Raw genomic sequence first — 16471 nt, forward strand, 5'->3', positions numbered from 1 at the left:
TTTGTCTATGCCAGCCAACACCAACATTAACAGTCCAATATACAAGAGTGCCCCAGAATCTAAGTCCTAGGGCCTGGCGCCCTGCCGTAAATTATATCGTACAGCTTGGCCGAGTCGCCTGGGATGTCGTGTCGTGTCGAGTCGGCTTTCTGCCTGACCCGCTAGCGACGACTCCTTCAAAACAGAGTAGGGTGGTTCGTGTGTATCCATGGAGTTACCCCCATGCAAACTTGCTAAGTCATAAACCGGAACTTAGTCCAGGCCAGGGTGAGGAGGCATCTCAGACGAGCTGATGCCACCGCCTTCGAGGTCCAGGTTCTTGTCGTACGCAATCATCTCGGCCAATACATCTAATATCCTCTGCAACGCCGAAGCGCATTAGCCATAGCTCACCGAGGGAGTGGGGCAAGAACTATATCGAGAGGGGTTTGCCGCAGCACTTACCTTGTCGACAGTCTTATCGTAGATGCTGATGAGATCGCCGGGGGTGGGGTAGACCTTCAGAGCCTGGTAGAATGACAGGGCAGACTCAAGCGTTTTCGAGGCTGTGGCACGTTGGGTTAGCCAGTGTGCGATGCAAGGCAGAAGCGCCGATGTGGGGGGTGAGAGGCCACTCACGGTCTTGGGCGAGGATCTCGCCCTCCTGGACATGCTCCATGAAATAACCCTCGCGCTCATTGACGCCGGAGGGGAAGCCCTCCTCGAGAGCGCGGTCGACGGCGCTGTGGACTTCCTTGCTCTTGGCCTTATTCGAGAGAACAGCCTCCTCTTTTTCAGCCCGCTGTTGTCGGCGTTCCTGGCGGCGGAGCTCGCGGCGGAAGTCAGGGGATTTCCGGCGCTGCTGGTCGAAGTAGATGGCGTATGCTAGAAGGGTACCGGTGAGCATGCTGGGGTGAGAGGCAGACGAGCTTGACGCCGCACGGTGACGTACCCAAAAGACCGGTAGCTACCGTCGCAACGGATACGGTCGCAATTGTCGAAGTCTGCACCATATTTGCAGATTTTGCGAGAGCGGCTATGGGGGGTCTGGAGATGTAGTTGGCGTCGGACCGGCAGTCAATGCAGCAGGTCGGGCGGAAGATGGGGGAAGAGAGGATGTGTGTGAAAATGTTACGGTTTTGGGGGATCATTAGAAGCTTTTTTTTCGGTTGGTACAGGGAGCTCGATTTCTTTCAACAACAAGCACAGCACGTCAATGGCTGCCACTAACCTGCAGTATCATTTTTCTGGGTCTGTCGCTGGCAGGCAGGCAAGTAGCACGGTGACCTACATACATGGCCTACTGAGTCTGTGCTGCTGTACATACTGATACTAGATACTGATCTATCCCTGCTGGGCCTGCTGGGCCTGCTGGGCCTGCTGGGCCTGCTAAGCCTGCTGGGCCGGGCCTGTGTACAGCAGAGCAGCGTTCCAGGTTCATCGGGCCTCTAGCCGCGACTAGGTCCGAGCCATTAGCAGTGTGCTGCTTGGGCTGGTCCCAATACATAGATTCGCAACTGCAACGGCAACTGCAACGCAACGGCATCCGGCTACTTCAACCAAAACAAATCAAAGTGTTTCGCAACACCGCCGTCGATAACAACGCGTACACTAATCGTCGACAGGCAACACAATCGGCAACATACTAACCAAGTAGCTGATGCAATCTTAGCCTAGCAATTGCAACAAACGCAAGCGCCGACATGTCGGAGAATAAGATCTCCCTGCGAAGTGGCGGCAAGAGAAAAGGACGCCCAACCATCAGCGCACCTAGGCAGATATCCGGTCCTATTCCCAACGATGGCGTCGATGTACCGCGCAGCTCAGGGGGCGTCCTTATCCTGTCGGGGCACCTCCGCCACAGCCTCCCGCAGCACAACCACGGCCGCGACCTCCGCCTGCCGCCGGCGGCAAGACGAATGATCTGGTGAAGCGACGCTACTCGACACGATTCAACAACCTCCCCAATGACTTCGATGCCACCGCCCCACCCGTTCCGTCTATGCCCGCCTTCAACCCCTCGAACTACGACCAACCCCGGGAGCGTCGACCTCCGCCATCCAGGGAGCCGAAGGCGGCGCGCGTCCTCCCGGGCCCCCTCCCGTGGATCTCCGAGCCCTGAGGGATCCCTCGCTAGCTGCGGACCAATACGTTGCCAAAATCCTGAGCGAAGCCACCGAAGACGAAATCCGAGACTACGAGGACGCTTTACGCAAGCTTAAGAGCCGGGCGTCTACCGACCTGCAGCAGAACGTCTACCAAAACCGCACACAGTTTATCAAGATCAGCAAGGAGGCCGAGAAACTCAAGGCCGAGATGCGGTCGTTGCGAAACCTGATTACGGAGCTGAAAACCAACACCACGGCACTGAGGGCCGCCTCGGCTAATCGCGAACCTGCCCTCAGTGGCGATTTCAGTACGGGGTTGAGCAAGCGTGACAAGCGGAGTTCGGTCGCCGACCGGACTGCTCTATGGAACTCTCAGATGCAGGCCCTATATAAGAACGTCGAAGGGTCGCAGAAGTTCCTGCCCAACTCGATGGGCCGGCATGTGGTCCAAAATGCAGGTTTCTGGATCGAACTGGACAATGCGACTTACAAGTCCAGGCGTTCTATGCAGATATTTCTGCTCAATGATCATCTGCTCATCGCATCCAGGAAGAAGAGAAAGATGGACGCGCCAGGCGACAACCGCGCGCCTGTGACCAAGTTAGTTGCGGACCGATGCTGGCCTCTCCTGGATATCGAGGTCGTGGACATGGCCGGCACAAGCGATAACTCTAGCAGCAGAACCAAGTTGGCCGATGCTGTCATGGTCCGCGGGGTCGGCCAGGAGTCATTCATCTACCGGACGGAGAAGCCAGAGGATACGGAAAAGTCAACTCTCATGTTGAACATCCGAAAGGCGGTCGAGGAACTGCGCAAAGGGCTACAGTCGGAAATGGAGGCCAACAACAAGGCAAAAGAAACAATCAACTACTTTGCATCTCGAGACCCGGGTCTGCTTCAGAAGACAGAACTGCTCCAGACGCTTTCCGACATCAAGGACATGCTCATCGAAGTAGATGGCAGGCAGCAGAATTTGCGCTGGGTGGAAAGCCAGATGGACGAGCTGGATATCGATATTGCTCTGCAGCGTATCGAGCTGGCAGTGGAGAAGGTCGAGAAACTCAAGGGCTTGGCGCGAGGGCTGAAGAACAACGCGATTGCCCAGGACTTTATCAACTTCAAAGTGGAGGAGCGATGCACCAAGCTTGCTGGCTTGATCACACGAGATCTTGTCGACAACCACTCGGAGCAGTCTAAGACCAAGCGCAACGCGACATGGCTGGCACGACTTGGCTCCGAGGACCGAGCCCGGGAGGCCTATTTGGAAGCCAGGGGCGAGCTCATCAAGAAAAGGTCTAGGTAAGAGGGCACCCCAAGCGTTGGGCAGACGGCACGAAGGTTGCTGACACTATCCCAGGCAATGCATCTTCCAAGGCGATCTCCACCTCTACATTTGGCAGTTGTCATTTGTTTACTTCAGCATCATCCGCAACACGGTGGCGTGCTTCCAGGGCTGCTTCCCGCAAACCATGATGAGCGCATGTGTCAAGTGGGCCAAGGAAGCGGTGGAGGCGTTCAACGTCATCCTTGCCAGACAGTTGAGCAGCACCGAGAAGGGCGGCAAAGTGTGGAATGACTGCATGGAAAGGGCCAAGGCGCATGCCGAGATGCTCGCCGAGGTTCAACTGGACTTCCGGGAGTTGGTGGGCAGAGAAGTGGTGGATTCCACGGCCCGGAACGGAGATGGGCCGGTCGGGCTGGGACTTGGGTCCCCCTAAGTAGCGTAGCTGAAGCAGCACCAACTATGTATGTATGTATGTATGTATGTATGTATGTATGTATGTATGTATGTATGTATGTGTGTGTGTATAAATACAAAATCATGTCTATTTCAAGTTGTGAGCAGGGGCTGGTGCTTGTATGGATTTGAGCCGCAACGTGAAGTGGGAAGAGACAAGGCGGTCGTCGCTGGCTTAGGGACTGGCGGGCTGATTTAGTGTAGTTGGTTAGTGTATTTGCCCCGCTGCGCTGCCCGCCCTCTTGACCTGTCCAAACTCAAGAGAGACGGGAACGGGCACATCTCATTCAATCAATCCGTCCAGAAATCAATCAGAGTCAAAGTCAAAGGGCCGACGTGCTGCTGCCGCCCCCTGCCTCCGACCCAACGAACGTCATTTAGGCGACTGCTTGGTTTTTCCCCCTGTCGGGCCAAAACCACAACCTCCCATCCCACCTACCCTTCTCTACCTCTACCTCTGCCTCTACCACACATACTACTTGACGCCCGCCCCACGACCGCCCCCGAACCACCAACGACCAGCCGAAACAAGCGACCGCTTCTCACCCCTTCAACATTCCGTACATACAAAGAGCAACACGCGAACACCACCACCACCACCACCGCCATCTTATTTCCGCAAACATGGATACCAACATGGAGGACGCCCAATTGGCGCCGCCCATGCCCACATCTGAGCCTGCCACCATCCCCACTCTCGACGGCTGGATCGAGAGCCTGATGAGCTGCAAGCAGTTGGCCGAAGCCGATGTCCAGAGACTATGCGAGAAGGTGAGCGAGCCGGCGCCCAAAGCCACCTGCCCTGCCCTGTCCCTGCCGCTGTTCCATGCCAGCCTGCTAACACGATTGACTTGATGCCAGGCGCGAGAAGTTTTGCAGGACGAGTCCAACGTACAGCCAGTGGTATGTTCCCCGTTCACTTGACCCCCTCATGGACACGCAGAGTGCTTCGGCCTTCTAACGCTGGCTCGCCGCCGCTTTTAGAAATGCCCAGTGACGGTGTGCGGTGATATCCACGGCCAGTTCCATGACCTGATGGAGCTGTTCAAGATCGGCGGCCCGAACCCGGATACCAACTACCTATTCATGGGAGACTACGTCGACCGAGGCTACTACTCGGTCGAGACGGTCACTCTCCTCGTCGCCCTCAAGATCCGATACCCCCAGCGCATCACCATCCTGCGCGGTAACCACGAGTCGCGTCAGATTACCCAAGTCTACGGCTTCTACGACGAGTGCCTGCGGAAATATGGCAACGCCAACGTCTGGAAGTTCTTTACCGACCTCTTTGACTACCTGCCCTTGACCGCCCTGATTGACAACCAGATCTTCTGTCTGCACGGTGGCCTCTCGCCCAGCATCGACACGCTGGACAACATCCGCGCCCTCGACCGCATCCAGGAAGTGCCTCATGAGGGTCCCATGTGCGACCTGCTGTGGTCTGACCCCGATGACCGCTGCGGTTGGGGAATCTCCCCCCGTGGTGCCGGATACACCTTCGGCCAGGACATCTCCGAGGCCTTCAACCACAACAACGGCTTGACGCTTATTGCCAGAGCCCATCAGCTCGTCATGGAGGGATACAACTGGTCTCAAGACAGGAATGTCGTCACCATATTCTCAGGTATGCCTTCGTATCCCATGCTTTTTCTCAGATGTGAGATATAAGGTCTAACTCGGAATCAGCACCCAACTACTGCTACAGATGTGGTAACCAAGCCGCTATCATGGAGATAGACGAGCACCTGAAATACACATTGTACGTTATACTCGCCCAACACGTTTTGGCAAATCAGAGAACTCCAGGAAGAGGAAACGAGAGAAACGGATCTAACTGTGATTTATCTATAGCCTGCAATTCGATCCTTGCCCACGAGCTGGCGAGCCCATGGTTTCTAGACGTAAGTTCCTCCTCCGTCTGAACGATAATTGCCTCGGCTCTACCCGGCGAGGTGCCGTCCAGGCTCTTATCTGTCGGACCAACGTCGTGGTAATTCCATGTGCTAACGTGACGTTAGGCACACCTGATTACTTCTTGTAATCAACCCATAATCAGACCAACCCTATGTGGCAGTTGTCGCAGTGATTAAATCTAAAATTTCTAGGGAACCCCTGGTTGCCAAGTCTGCGGCCGCAATAATAACTCTTGCGGGAATACAGGCGCCCGAAAAAGAAAAGTCGACCAAACGCCCCGTAGGAGGGCGAGGCGGAAGTGGTTGCGACGCGAGCTGCCGTATTCTGCCCACACACTGTACGATTACAAGCAAGCAATGAGAAAGTTTTGAAAAGTGCATTTCGAGTCAACGTTTACGCAGCAAAAAAGCTCGCCCCGGTCGTATGTGCTGCTTTCGTGTTTGCTTTGTTTCGTTTGGTGACTCGTTGGGGCAGGCTCGGCGGCGTTCATATCATGCATTCGCAGACCTGATCCTCGGGCGACCGTTAAAGATACTACTTCTACTACCGCATCACTAGATAAATCTGACTATAGAGTTCTCCCATTGCCTTCCTGGGCTCGTCGTACAAGCGGCAGTGGTCTTCTCGATTCTGATACGTCTCACAGAAAACTTTGGACATCTGCTCATAAGAAAACATTATGATATGAAGTGTGGTTTATATACATATAGTGGTCCATTCCACCACCCGTTATCCAACCCATCTTGTCGCCTCTGGGCCATCTGGCATCCCCGGCTATGTCATGGTAGCTCTACCACATGCTTCTACTCTCTCTCTCTCTCTGTCACTCTACCCGAGGCCGCTTGGCCAAACCCATCGACTACATAAACTGACAACCAGACAAATCTTCGCTCTAGCGGTGTCTCCACGAGGAAATACAGTAAGCAGCAGAAAACGGCCTGCCCGATTCAGTATCCCGCAAATTACTTCATTTCCTGCACCGCCTATCCTCTCACCACGCCATCCTTTCGTGTTCGGTACGCATGCGTGACCTTGCAGCAGATCATGTTCGTAACCTGGAGTAGTTGATCATGCAAAATTAAAAAAAAAATTAAATCTGGGAGAATAGAAGATGTTTTGACAAAGGAAAAAGAAAATGCGTTAGTAGAAAAACCATTGGCGCCACAAAGTTGAACCATGGGACGCAGCCTGAGACCTCGGGATGGTCAGAATAAGAAAAGCCAATAAAAGGGGTCTAGCACCGATAGACCCAAGACATCAACCAGATTAATCTCGCGGTTGTCGCTAATGCTACCGTTGGAGTTGTTGTTGTTGATGTTGTTGTTGCGGATAATGGTACGAGTGCACACTAGCGCTGCTCCTCCGCCGTGACCGAGCCGTTCGCATGCTGGCCATACGGTCTAGGCTGACACTCCGGTTGCGCTCATGGCCGGATTTGGAGCGCGAGCTCGGGGGCCGCGAGCTTCGACGGCTGCGGCGACCGCCATCTTCTTCGCCGCTACCGCTGCCACTGTGAAAGCTGTTCTGTATCGAGTGGAACGTCTCGCTCCTCATATCATCAAGGTCCCCTCTCTCGATGAGGTCCGCCGGGCATGATCAACGTAGGCGGGAGAGGGGCGGCGTATGACAGAAGGAGCGTGGTGGCTACTTGTGAATGTACCAACGCCGGAGTTGGGACGGCTGTAGTTGTGGTACCTGCCGCCTGTCCCCGCAGTCTGAAAACCGCCTGTCCCAGGCAGAGAGTAGCGGCGACTATCTCTCCAGGACTCGGGTACATCAAGCGACTTGCCAGCGCCAGTTGTGCGTAGAGAGTTGCTGCGGGGTGTCGCGCTATCGACACCTGGCAAGAAACTGCTCGGTGGGCGTCCGTCGAACCCGGAATTTGTTCTGCTTGTAGGCTGGCTTCTCACATGACTGCCAGCCCGGCTGCCAGCCCGACTGCCAGTGTGACTTGGAGCACGGCTCCTATGTTGCCGATCTGGATGACTTCCTGAGTGACTACCCGTACGGCCACTTGAGTGACTTCCGGAGCGAGGACGAACTTGACTTGCGACGTAGCTGCTAGAGTGGCTTGGGCTATGACTATGGGAGGCACTCCCAGCAGGAATAGATCGTATGTGGGCGGTAGTGGCGGTACCAATGATGCCTACCGAATTCCGTTTCTGGAAGGTAGGGGATGCAAGAGAGCTGGTCATGCTCTCGTTGAGACTTGATCGCTTGATCCGTTGACGGCTCGAACCTGCCACGCTTTGCGGTCCCTGCCACCCTGATACAGAGTTGTTCTCCCCCGCCGGAATCGCTCTGTTCGGCGTCGGCATAGGCTTGGTAGCCCCATTGTGATAACCTGACCTTATTTCTACCAGTTGACCCAATCTTGTCCAGCATGTCGTCAAGGGTGCCATGGATGTCACCGCCGACTGAGCCGACCTCGGTATCGCCCCCGAAAACGCTGCCGCCTTGGTAGGCGCTCCCGCCGCTGCTATTTCCTCTGGTGTGATCTGCTTGGGCAAACATTGGCGTCGTCATCAGGTTTAGGTCGTCATACCCCCCCATTCATGCTCGACGGCAACCTTGGCAAAGACTTGAGGGGCCCGAAGAATGGAGGCGGTGGATCAGCACTGTCGTCATCTAAACAACGCAAGGTGACTTCACTTCGTGGTCTTGGAGTGGCCGCCACTGCCTTTGGTTTTTTGAGCGAAAGAGCCGACTTGGAAAAGTTCAGAGACGAGATGTAAGGCGTTTCGTTGCCGCTGGCAGAAAGACGCTTTTCGTCCATGTAGGAGCCTGGACCCTTTGCGCCATCAGGAATGTGGAATCGTCGGTGGAAAGCGAAGACAATATATGTATACGTGACGACAAGATCCACGACGTAGTTGAAGCAGTAGTAAGGAGCCCTGCCAAGGTACCAGGCAGGGTCATTCTGAGGGCGCGGGATAAAATTGGTGCTCACACGAAACCATGCACCCAAGGAGAGTAGAGAGGATGTGAAGAGTACCAAAGCCAGCTTGCCAGTCCAGCTACCTTCACCGAATTTTTCTTTCTGAAAGCGTTTCGGAAGAAGGGCAGCGGCTATAAGTACTGGAATCGGCACGAAGGCCAGAAAGGCGAGGAAAGTAGCCGCGAAGAGCTGCGCAACGCGGTCGCTCGCTATAACCTTGGCGTCCAGCGTATAGAATGACTGGATCGTAACAGCGATGACCATCAGGATGGAAGCGACCACCATTCCGACAAGGAAACGGAATATGAGTCGTGCCGGTGTTGACCATCCAAATTTGGGGTGAAGCCCTCTGACGATCCGCTGTGTGAAATAGAGGTTGACAATGAAAGCGATAACAGTGCCCGCCATTGTGAGAATATTGGCTGCCATGGCGATCTGAACGTTTCTAGAGTTCGAGGCCCAGACAATGCGCATTAGCAATGCTATCGCTCGTATCAGACTGAATGCAAACATCATGGCCGAAAAGACAAACAAGTGTCCGCGCTTCTTGTTCTTCTGAAATATTACTTGGTGGGCAGCGGCCGCGGCAAGAAATGCTACCATCAGGATCGCACTAATGGGGTCATCTACTGATGGGGTTGGCACGCCACCCAGTAGAGCAGTCGTGGGCGGATATGGTGGTCCTGGCGGTGCCGAGTGTGCATTCTGGCCAGAGTTGGTTGTGTTCTACGGGTATAGGCATTAGTGTGCTAGCTCGAGAACACGTTGGACGACGTGTTGGCCTGAGAGGCCTTCGGGAGAGAGTGCGAGTCCAGACATACCAGCTGAGGTGCGCCAGCGGCACCAGGCGAGGATATCGCCGTCCAGTTCGACATAATGCAGACACTTCAAGTCGTGTGTCTGAAGCAACGGTTGTCCACAGGATATGTAAAGCCTCACCCTCTAGAAGGACCTTCGGTGACTGAAGGGTATTCTGTGAGGGTTCTGTGAGGGTTACCGCAACTTTGGGTGAGAACAGACCTGTGTTAGTCGAGAAGCGGGCAAGAAGAAAGGAACCGAGGGGGAAACCGGCAAGCAATCCCCAGGGGAGCCTGTTGGTATGATAAAGGTACTGGGGGTGAAATACATACCGGAGGATCGCACGGTGGCCATAGGCCGAGACTCGCATGCTCACGCCGCCCTCGCATCTTGGTTTGAGTGAACTGTGTTTCGATGCTTGACACCAAGGCGCAGAAGCAAGCCACAGTCAGTTTGGATCATACAGAATGCACTCCTTGCTGACAGACTGCTCCCAAGCACCCACGACACAGTCCGTCGATGATGCGACCAACGGGGATAATTCAGTGGCCGGTGACCGATCAATGTTGGCCCGTAGTGCGGCAACATGTTCCAAATCTTGTCGGGCTTGACCCAACCTATACCGAGCTCCAATCAAGTGTCTTGCTTGGACTGTTAGCCAGGGGAGGCTTTTAAAGTTAATATGCATACCGGGAGTGGTAGCCCGCCTACTGGTAGTCTGGTCGTCTGGTAGCGCACCGCAGAAACGGATTAGAGGATCTGAGTCCAGTGCGGATCTTGTCTTACCAACCCCCTTCGGACTTGAGGAAGCAGCTGCGCATTGAGTAAAGAGGTGAGAAGACGCCGTTTGATGCCTTCCTCCAGTCCCGTGCTTGGCGAGATTGCGTATGGGCTCCCTTAGCTCTGGCCGCGTACGGTCGGTCTGCTTGCTACCAGCCATGGTGCCAGCTTGAACCGACACACGACGAGCTGCTGCTATCCTCTGGCAAGGCCTGTGATCTGTTGGCTGAGTGAGATCCGACAGGGAACAGGGCTGGGAGCGAGGAAAACTACCGACAATTAGGTGGCTGGCTCCTGGTCTCTGATTTCTTGCTTCTGTTGAGAAGCCGCTGTTTTAAGGTTGAAGGGGGCCGCTAAAGATAGACGTAGTGAAGTCATACATGATACTTACTGACTACCCTATGGCGTTCCCTGACTGCATGTCAAAGACTAATAAGATGTCTACCGTATCTCAACGAACAGGCAGGCGATGCGACCCGTGTTGGCATGTGCATTTCTCCTGGCAGCTTGCTTCCGAGTAGTAGAATGTCAAGGGCAACTCTTGATCCAAAGATGGAGAGACTTTGAGCAGTCGAAGTCGGGAAGAATGTTCCACACTTACATTCACGACGACAACGATGATTTTTCTTTTTCCTTTCGGGGAGATCCTCCAGTTGGCAATTGACCTTTCCGAAGGCATCCAACAGGGAAAGCAGGATCCTGACGGCCCAATATGTCATGGATCGAACCGACTGAAAACAGGCTTTGGGAGTTGTCGGTTGCTAGTAGGCGCAGCTCTTGGGTGGCAGGGCTGTCACTTATTTGGTCTTGGTTAAGACATTCCCGCTCCGTTGCCTAGGAACCCGGGGGTAATAGTTGACATGCTGCACATCAAGATGCAGGCAGCTACACATGCATATGCACCAGCCACGTTCTTTAGCCGCCGAAGTGCGCATGTTGTCTTCGAAATACATGCATGCGGGCCCGTGTATACCCCATCTTCTTCTCATTCTCATTCGCAATGAATAGTCATATATGGAGCTGGCTGTCCTTCGTATGTCCAGTGAGGGCATACAAAGGCGGCTCCATCGTCCACCACGGCCGGATTCCAGCGGTTGACGATTGAGCACCACATGTACTTACTCGCACGAAGTCAAGTATTGGTCCCTCGGGAGACAATGTGAAACAGAGTTGGTTATTCATCCTCTTCACTTTACTTTGCATACACATCCTCATCATATTCTCATTCCCATGTCCGATGTTGCGATGAAGTCGGCAGTCGGCAACAGCACCACCTGAAGGAACCAGTGGGAACAAGTGGGAACCGTCCCCGGGTGCCCCAGTGTAGCGTAGCGTAGCAGCTCAGCCGTTGCCCAAACCGCCCAAACACAGCAGTCGGATCTTGGACAGGCCTAAAGGCTCCATTCAATCCGGGGGCGACAGGCGATTGACCCAATCACCGATCAGTCACCGATGCCGTCGCGTCCATAGCCTGCCCCCTTGTCCCAGCCCAGCTATTAGCTTGACGGAGCGCGCAAGAACACATCATCCCGAGCACCCCAAGCAAAAAATACCACTGCCTGATTGTCCACGCAAGTCGTCGTCGTCGCCGCGCATAACATAGCAAAACACAAGTAAATCGCGAATCGAGATAGACTTGTTGCTATCTCCCCCCCTCTCCTTCTCTTTCACGTTCCCACCATCCGTACCGATCAAGTTCAACACCTACACAACCGCCAAAATGGACTTCTCCGACTCCTTGTAAGCTCTACTCCCTGCCGCGAAAGCATATTCATCCCCCGGGACAATGCGAGACGCCGCCGCCGGAAAGATGGAAAGAAAGCTTTTGTGTAGCGACGCCATGACGTGCACATTGCTGAAATCCCAAAAACCAATGCCACTTGGACCTGGATTGAATTCCAGGGATGGTTCAAAGCGAGAGAAGAAACCGAGGCTAACAACTAACCTTGCTCGTAGCCGAATCGTTAACCTGGTGGTTGCGGCCGTTATGGTCTTGGGTGGTGTTGTGCAGTTTTTCAACTTCGGAGTGTACGTATTCTCTACCATACCCTTCCCCTGCCCTTCCTTCCCTTACACCCCTGCTGCCCATGCCAATGCGGCGTGAGAAGAAGGTCGTGTATCTACAGCTACGCGCTACTTGGGCGAACCGCGCACCGCCGTCCCTGGCTCTGGAGACGTGGTGCTCGTATGACCGACAACAATGCTAACAATGCTTCACCAAACAGTCAAACCCTCATCATCGGTATCTACGAGATCATCTTCGGCGCCGCCGTGGCCCTGCTCGAGTTCCAGATCCCGCCCCAGGTCTCGCGTTATGCCTCGTTCATGTTCTCCTTCATCGGTCGCGGTGTCTTCTACATCTTCATGGGCTCGATCCTGCTGAGCAGCGACTGGTTCCGTGGCCTGGCCGGCTCCATCATCGCCTTCGTCGGTCTCGCCTACTGCGCCCTCGAGTTCATCCCCTCTATTGAGCCCCCGGCCAACATGCGCGAGGCCGACCAGGGCTGGGGCGCCGAGCAGGTCTAAAGAAGAGCCCTATCTCTCTTTATACCTCGGGCAAAAAAAAGTTGCTGCTGCCGCGCTGAGTAGGCCAAAGCCGTTTTGTAGTGGGCAAGAAGCAATGATGAAACGAGTTCTGACGAAGCTGAAAAGTATAGGGGCAAATGGGGGCTGGGATGGGGTCTTTTCAGGTATTAGATTCTGTTGGAACACAAGGCAAGGAGCGTCGGGCAGGTTGCCATACGCACCTCGATGTGTGTACATATATCTGTACGAGACAATGGCGAGATGGTACATGTAGTGTATCCGGTGCGAGAATGGGCTGTGCATACGCGCAGTTCGTCGTGTATAAATGCATATCAAATGCGCTCTCCGAAGGTCCGATGTTAACTGTGACAATCAACTCGAAGGATTCCCATTGATCCATTAGGTCAGAATCAAGAGACGTAAGCTGGCTGGTTTGGGCCATCGCCAAATTGTGTTCAGGAGCTCCTTTAGCTAACGTCCTCAGTGCTGGTTGCCGAAGGACAAGTCGTTATCAGCTCGATGGCGATATCCCCTAGGCTAGGTAAGCTCAGCTTTATTTTGCGGCTTGACATATCTCGCATAAAGCGAACTTTGTGAAATATGATTCGTTGCATAATGCATGGCCCGTGATAACGTTATCTGTATAGCCCCGGTACTCCCTAATAAACCGACTGCTTTCGTTATATGACACGGGTGCAACTCCCTTGCCTTTTCTTGCTTGCAATGACACCCTCTCTTCATCCAGCCTCCAAGCACTATTCCTCGAGGGCAGCCAGCTCTCTCTCCTTCGCCGCCAACAGCTCGCGCATTTTCTCAGCTTCCAACTGCAACGTTGCTCGCTTCTCTGCTTTATGTCGCTCGCTTTCTAGCATGTGGTTATGGCTCGTGGCTGTAGATGCGACCGAGTGAGCCCCTGGGCTCGGTGCCGATGCCAAGGTCCCGGTTGGAGACCGTAACAGCCGGAGCGAGTCTGCCGCGTCTTCTATGGCACTGAGGCTTGGGCTTTGCGACGTTCTGGATGGATTGAGGATGGAATTAATAGACGAAAGTCGCTTGGAGCCTTCGTAAGCTCCATAGCCTCCATCACTGAAGGCAAGCTCCGATTCGGCAGCTGAGAACGATCTTTTTCGTGAAGGTGAGAGAAAGGACGCTGGAGACAGCGAAGACTGCCTGTCTTTTATCACCGAGATCGATGTCAATGGCGCCAATCGATTGTCATCAATAAGAGAATCACGCAAGTCCATAGACTGCGGCGTATGTGTTGTATGATAAGCAGTCAGATCCGTGGGAGGTAGCTGAGTCTGGTTGGGGCGAACGGGTTCAGGTAAAAGCGTCAAGGGATGTTCCGTTCGGCGACGGAGCCCGAGATTGACAGACCCATCTTCGTTCATGGTCCCTCGCTCGGAGTCCGGGCGAGACTTCTGGAATTCTTGTTCTGGAGAGTATGATGCACCCTCATCATCTTGCTCCTCTCGGGTCACTGGTATAACTCGTTTCCGTCGCTTGATAATGGCTTTCTTCATGGTAACCGGCCGATGAACACCATGAAGCTTGTGGTATAGTCCTGTCTTGTCTTAGTAATCATATCGGGCATGACATTTGGCGAGTTACATACCACAGGCATTACATATAGTATGGCCAGCCTCATCCCGACGCCACAATGGGGTAACTGTCGTTCCGCAATTCTGGCAAGCTACCACGACGGCAGTATTCGAATTCTGCGATTGCTGTGCCGCTACATCGATTGGTGTAGGCCCGTGATCAGAAGCCTGCCCGTTCAACGAGTCCTGCCCTTGGCAACTCGTCATGTGCGCACTTTTGGCGACTCTGTTGTTGTAAGCCGGACAGCCACTACACCCTTCAGCGCCGCCAGTACCATTGCAGCGCCCGCCGCCAGGACATGATCCTGTAGGCATGTGGTCTGCCGCGACGTACGTAGCGCCAGACGTTTGCGATGAAGATTTGGAAGCGGCCGGCTCAGAGTCCTGTCCTGACGTAGTTGTGAACAAGGTAGGCGGGCGCTTCAAATTAGTAGGCCGAGATGAATTCCGTGCTTTGAGATATAGACCGCATGCATTGCAGATGATTGCGCCCTGTGGCGACCGTCTCCAGAGCGGTGTCCGTGTAGTCTGACAATTGCTGTAGCTCACGTAAGCTGATGCTCCAGTGGTTCCGAGATACTATATATCATAGATTATTTCTTACCTGCAGATCTGGCCACCTTGAGCAGGTACAGCAAGGCCATTTGTCTTTCCTTTCACCGGCGTTCCATCTGGGACGGCTTCGTATGGCAACGGCGAAAGGCTGGGCGAGGTGGCATGTGCGCTTTCCAGGATAGACGGGCTACGCCTGGCTTCTGAGGCAGCGACGCTATCTGCTGCTGGGCTGCGCGATCCGGTGGAAGAAGCGTAGCGATAGTCGCTTGTGTCGATAGGATGCGCGTTCTCTCTCGATGCCGTGAGACGAGAGGGAGGGCAGTACGACCTGAGCCTGATCCCTCCATTGGATTGTTTGTATTTGATTGGCGGGCAACTTCCATTGTGATGCACCGTTGATTCAATCTGAACCTGCACCCACCATATATGAGGGGATGATGTTTGTCTGCTGCGATTGTGGCCGTCCACAATGGCTTGACATCTGACTGTCACCTGTTCCGGGCAACTTGAAGAGTATGTTCAGATGCTGTGACGATGGCGGAAATCAGCAGACCCTTGCGCCAACCAGCTTTTCGAGGTGTTACAATTTCGCGGGCGTCGGTCGCGTGATGTGATACGATCGTGAGAATGTATAGGACACAAGTATCGTCGGCGACCTGTCAAACTACAGAACCTGTGTACGTAGGTGTAGGGCCTGGGCGCGAGAGAGGCACAGCGCAGACTTATGACTGGCTACCAGCGACGAACGGTATGTTTTCTCCCTACACAGGGAGGGATCGATGTTGTGTGGAGTTATCAACGAGGGAGGGATTGCGAACGGCACAACCACAGCGACTTGCCTTCTCCCTTGGGGAAACGGTCGAAATGCGGTGTGGGAAATCTGTGTGTCTTCTAGACGAAGGTCATGGATTTTGCTTTCTCCAGGCCATGCAGTAAGGCAGGCATGCACCAAGCGGGTAGGCAGGAGTGAAGTCAGTCCGCACTCCGCCACCTCGACTCAAGTTCTCCAGATCAGACGGGGACGGGACAGCTGAAGGCACTTGGGAAGAAAGCCTTGGGCCCAGCACTACTCAGTCGCGGGCATAGACTACAGCGCTGGAATATGATCAATCCGGAGCAAGCCACACTGCCTGCTTCGATGATTACTTACACAGCCAGACTCTATGAAAGTATATTGACCTGTCTCTGGTTTTGGCTTTGGTCCTGGCTCTCGACGACAGCGCAGAAGTACCTACTCTGTCCGCGTGGGCAAAGCCCGGAGTCGGCGCTCGGTGGTAAGATGATTTGAATTCGGACCGCGTTGATTGGTCAAGAGGAGGGACTGCAGGGGATTGCATGGGACCAACAGCCCCTGTCATCGCCTTAGCATGGGCCTAGGCGAGTCCCCCAGCATCGGGTCCATGTGCCGCCATCGTATGTACTCCGTACAGCAGATCAAATCAATCAAATCAATCAAATCAATCAAATCAGTCAAATCAAATGGGACATTCTCCTTTGACGGCGTTAGAGTTCGTTCATTACCTGGTAGGCACAG

General features: G+C 54.2%; 7 protein-coding genes across 7 annotated transcripts; 3 read left to right on the plus strand and 4 right to left on the minus strand.

Moving 5' to 3' along the window:
- Window positions 1-252: 252 nt before the first annotated feature.
- On the minus strand, window positions 253-992 carry PG998_003648 (mitochondrial outer membrane translocase complex- subunit Tom20 domain-containing protein; the record flags this gene model as incomplete). Its single annotated transcript, XM_066870466.1, has 4 exons — window positions 253-360; window positions 445-545; window positions 619-864; window positions 932-992. The coding sequence occupies 4 exons, from the start codon at window positions 990-992 to the stop codon at window positions 253-255; spliced, it is 516 nt and encodes a 171-aa protein (XP_066734216.1).
- Window positions 993-1682: 690 nt separating this feature from the next.
- PG998_003649 (uncharacterized protein) lies at window positions 1683-3805 on the plus strand (the record flags this gene model as incomplete). Its single annotated transcript, XM_066870467.1, has 4 exons — window positions 1683-1790; window positions 1844-1972; window positions 2044-3386; window positions 3445-3805. The coding sequence occupies 4 exons, from the start codon at window positions 1683-1685 to the stop codon at window positions 3803-3805; spliced, it is 1941 nt and encodes a 646-aa protein (XP_066734217.1).
- Window positions 3806-4449: 644 nt separating this feature from the next.
- PG998_003650 (serine/threonine-protein phosphatase PP2A catalytic subunit) lies at window positions 4450-5866 on the plus strand (the record flags this gene model as incomplete). Its single annotated transcript, XM_066870468.1, has 6 exons — window positions 4450-4596; window positions 4687-4728; window positions 4810-5449; window positions 5512-5584; window positions 5677-5726; window positions 5844-5866. 6 exons carry the CDS (start codon window positions 4450-4452, stop codon window positions 5864-5866), a joined length of 975 nt encoding a protein of 324 aa, XP_066734218.1.
- Window positions 5867-7139: 1273 nt separating this feature from the next.
- PG998_003651 (uncharacterized protein) lies at window positions 7140-8253 on the minus strand (the record flags this gene model as incomplete). Its single annotated transcript, XM_066870469.1, has 4 exons — window positions 7140-7249; window positions 7400-7590; window positions 7650-7815; window positions 7890-8253. The coding sequence occupies 4 exons, from the start codon at window positions 8251-8253 to the stop codon at window positions 7140-7142; spliced, it is 831 nt and encodes a 276-aa protein (XP_066734219.1).
- Window positions 8254-8278: 25 nt separating this feature from the next.
- PG998_003652 (uncharacterized protein) lies at window positions 8279-10415 on the minus strand (the record flags this gene model as incomplete). Its single annotated transcript, XM_066870470.1, has 5 exons — window positions 8279-9403; window positions 9452-9577; window positions 9630-9768; window positions 9808-9864; window positions 9940-10415. The coding sequence occupies 5 exons, from the start codon at window positions 10413-10415 to the stop codon at window positions 8279-8281; spliced, it is 1923 nt and encodes a 640-aa protein (XP_066734220.1).
- A 1560-nt stretch (window positions 10416-11975) lies between these two features.
- PG998_003653 (COPI associated) lies at window positions 11976-12781 on the plus strand (the record flags this gene model as incomplete). Its single annotated transcript, XM_066870471.1, has 3 exons — window positions 11976-11995; window positions 12212-12283; window positions 12481-12781. 3 exons carry the CDS (start codon window positions 11976-11978, stop codon window positions 12779-12781), a joined length of 393 nt encoding a protein of 130 aa, XP_066734221.1.
- A 755-nt stretch (window positions 12782-13536) lies between these two features.
- On the minus strand, window positions 13537-16274 carry PG998_003654 (uncharacterized protein; the record flags this gene model as incomplete). Its single annotated transcript, XM_066870472.1, has 5 exons — window positions 13537-14345; window positions 14397-14920; window positions 14987-15265; window positions 15430-15593; window positions 16173-16274. 5 exons carry the CDS (start codon window positions 16272-16274, stop codon window positions 13537-13539), a joined length of 1878 nt encoding a protein of 625 aa, XP_066734222.1.
- Window positions 16275-16471: the final 197 nt, after the last annotated feature.

Source organism: Apiospora kogelbergensis (genome assembly GCF_038363985.1).
Source record: "Apiospora kogelbergensis strain CBS 113332 chromosome Unknown utg000002l_segment0_segment0, whole genome shotgun sequence".
NCBI lineage: Eukaryota > Fungi > Ascomycota > Sordariomycetes > Amphisphaeriales > Apiosporaceae > Apiospora > Apiospora kogelbergensis.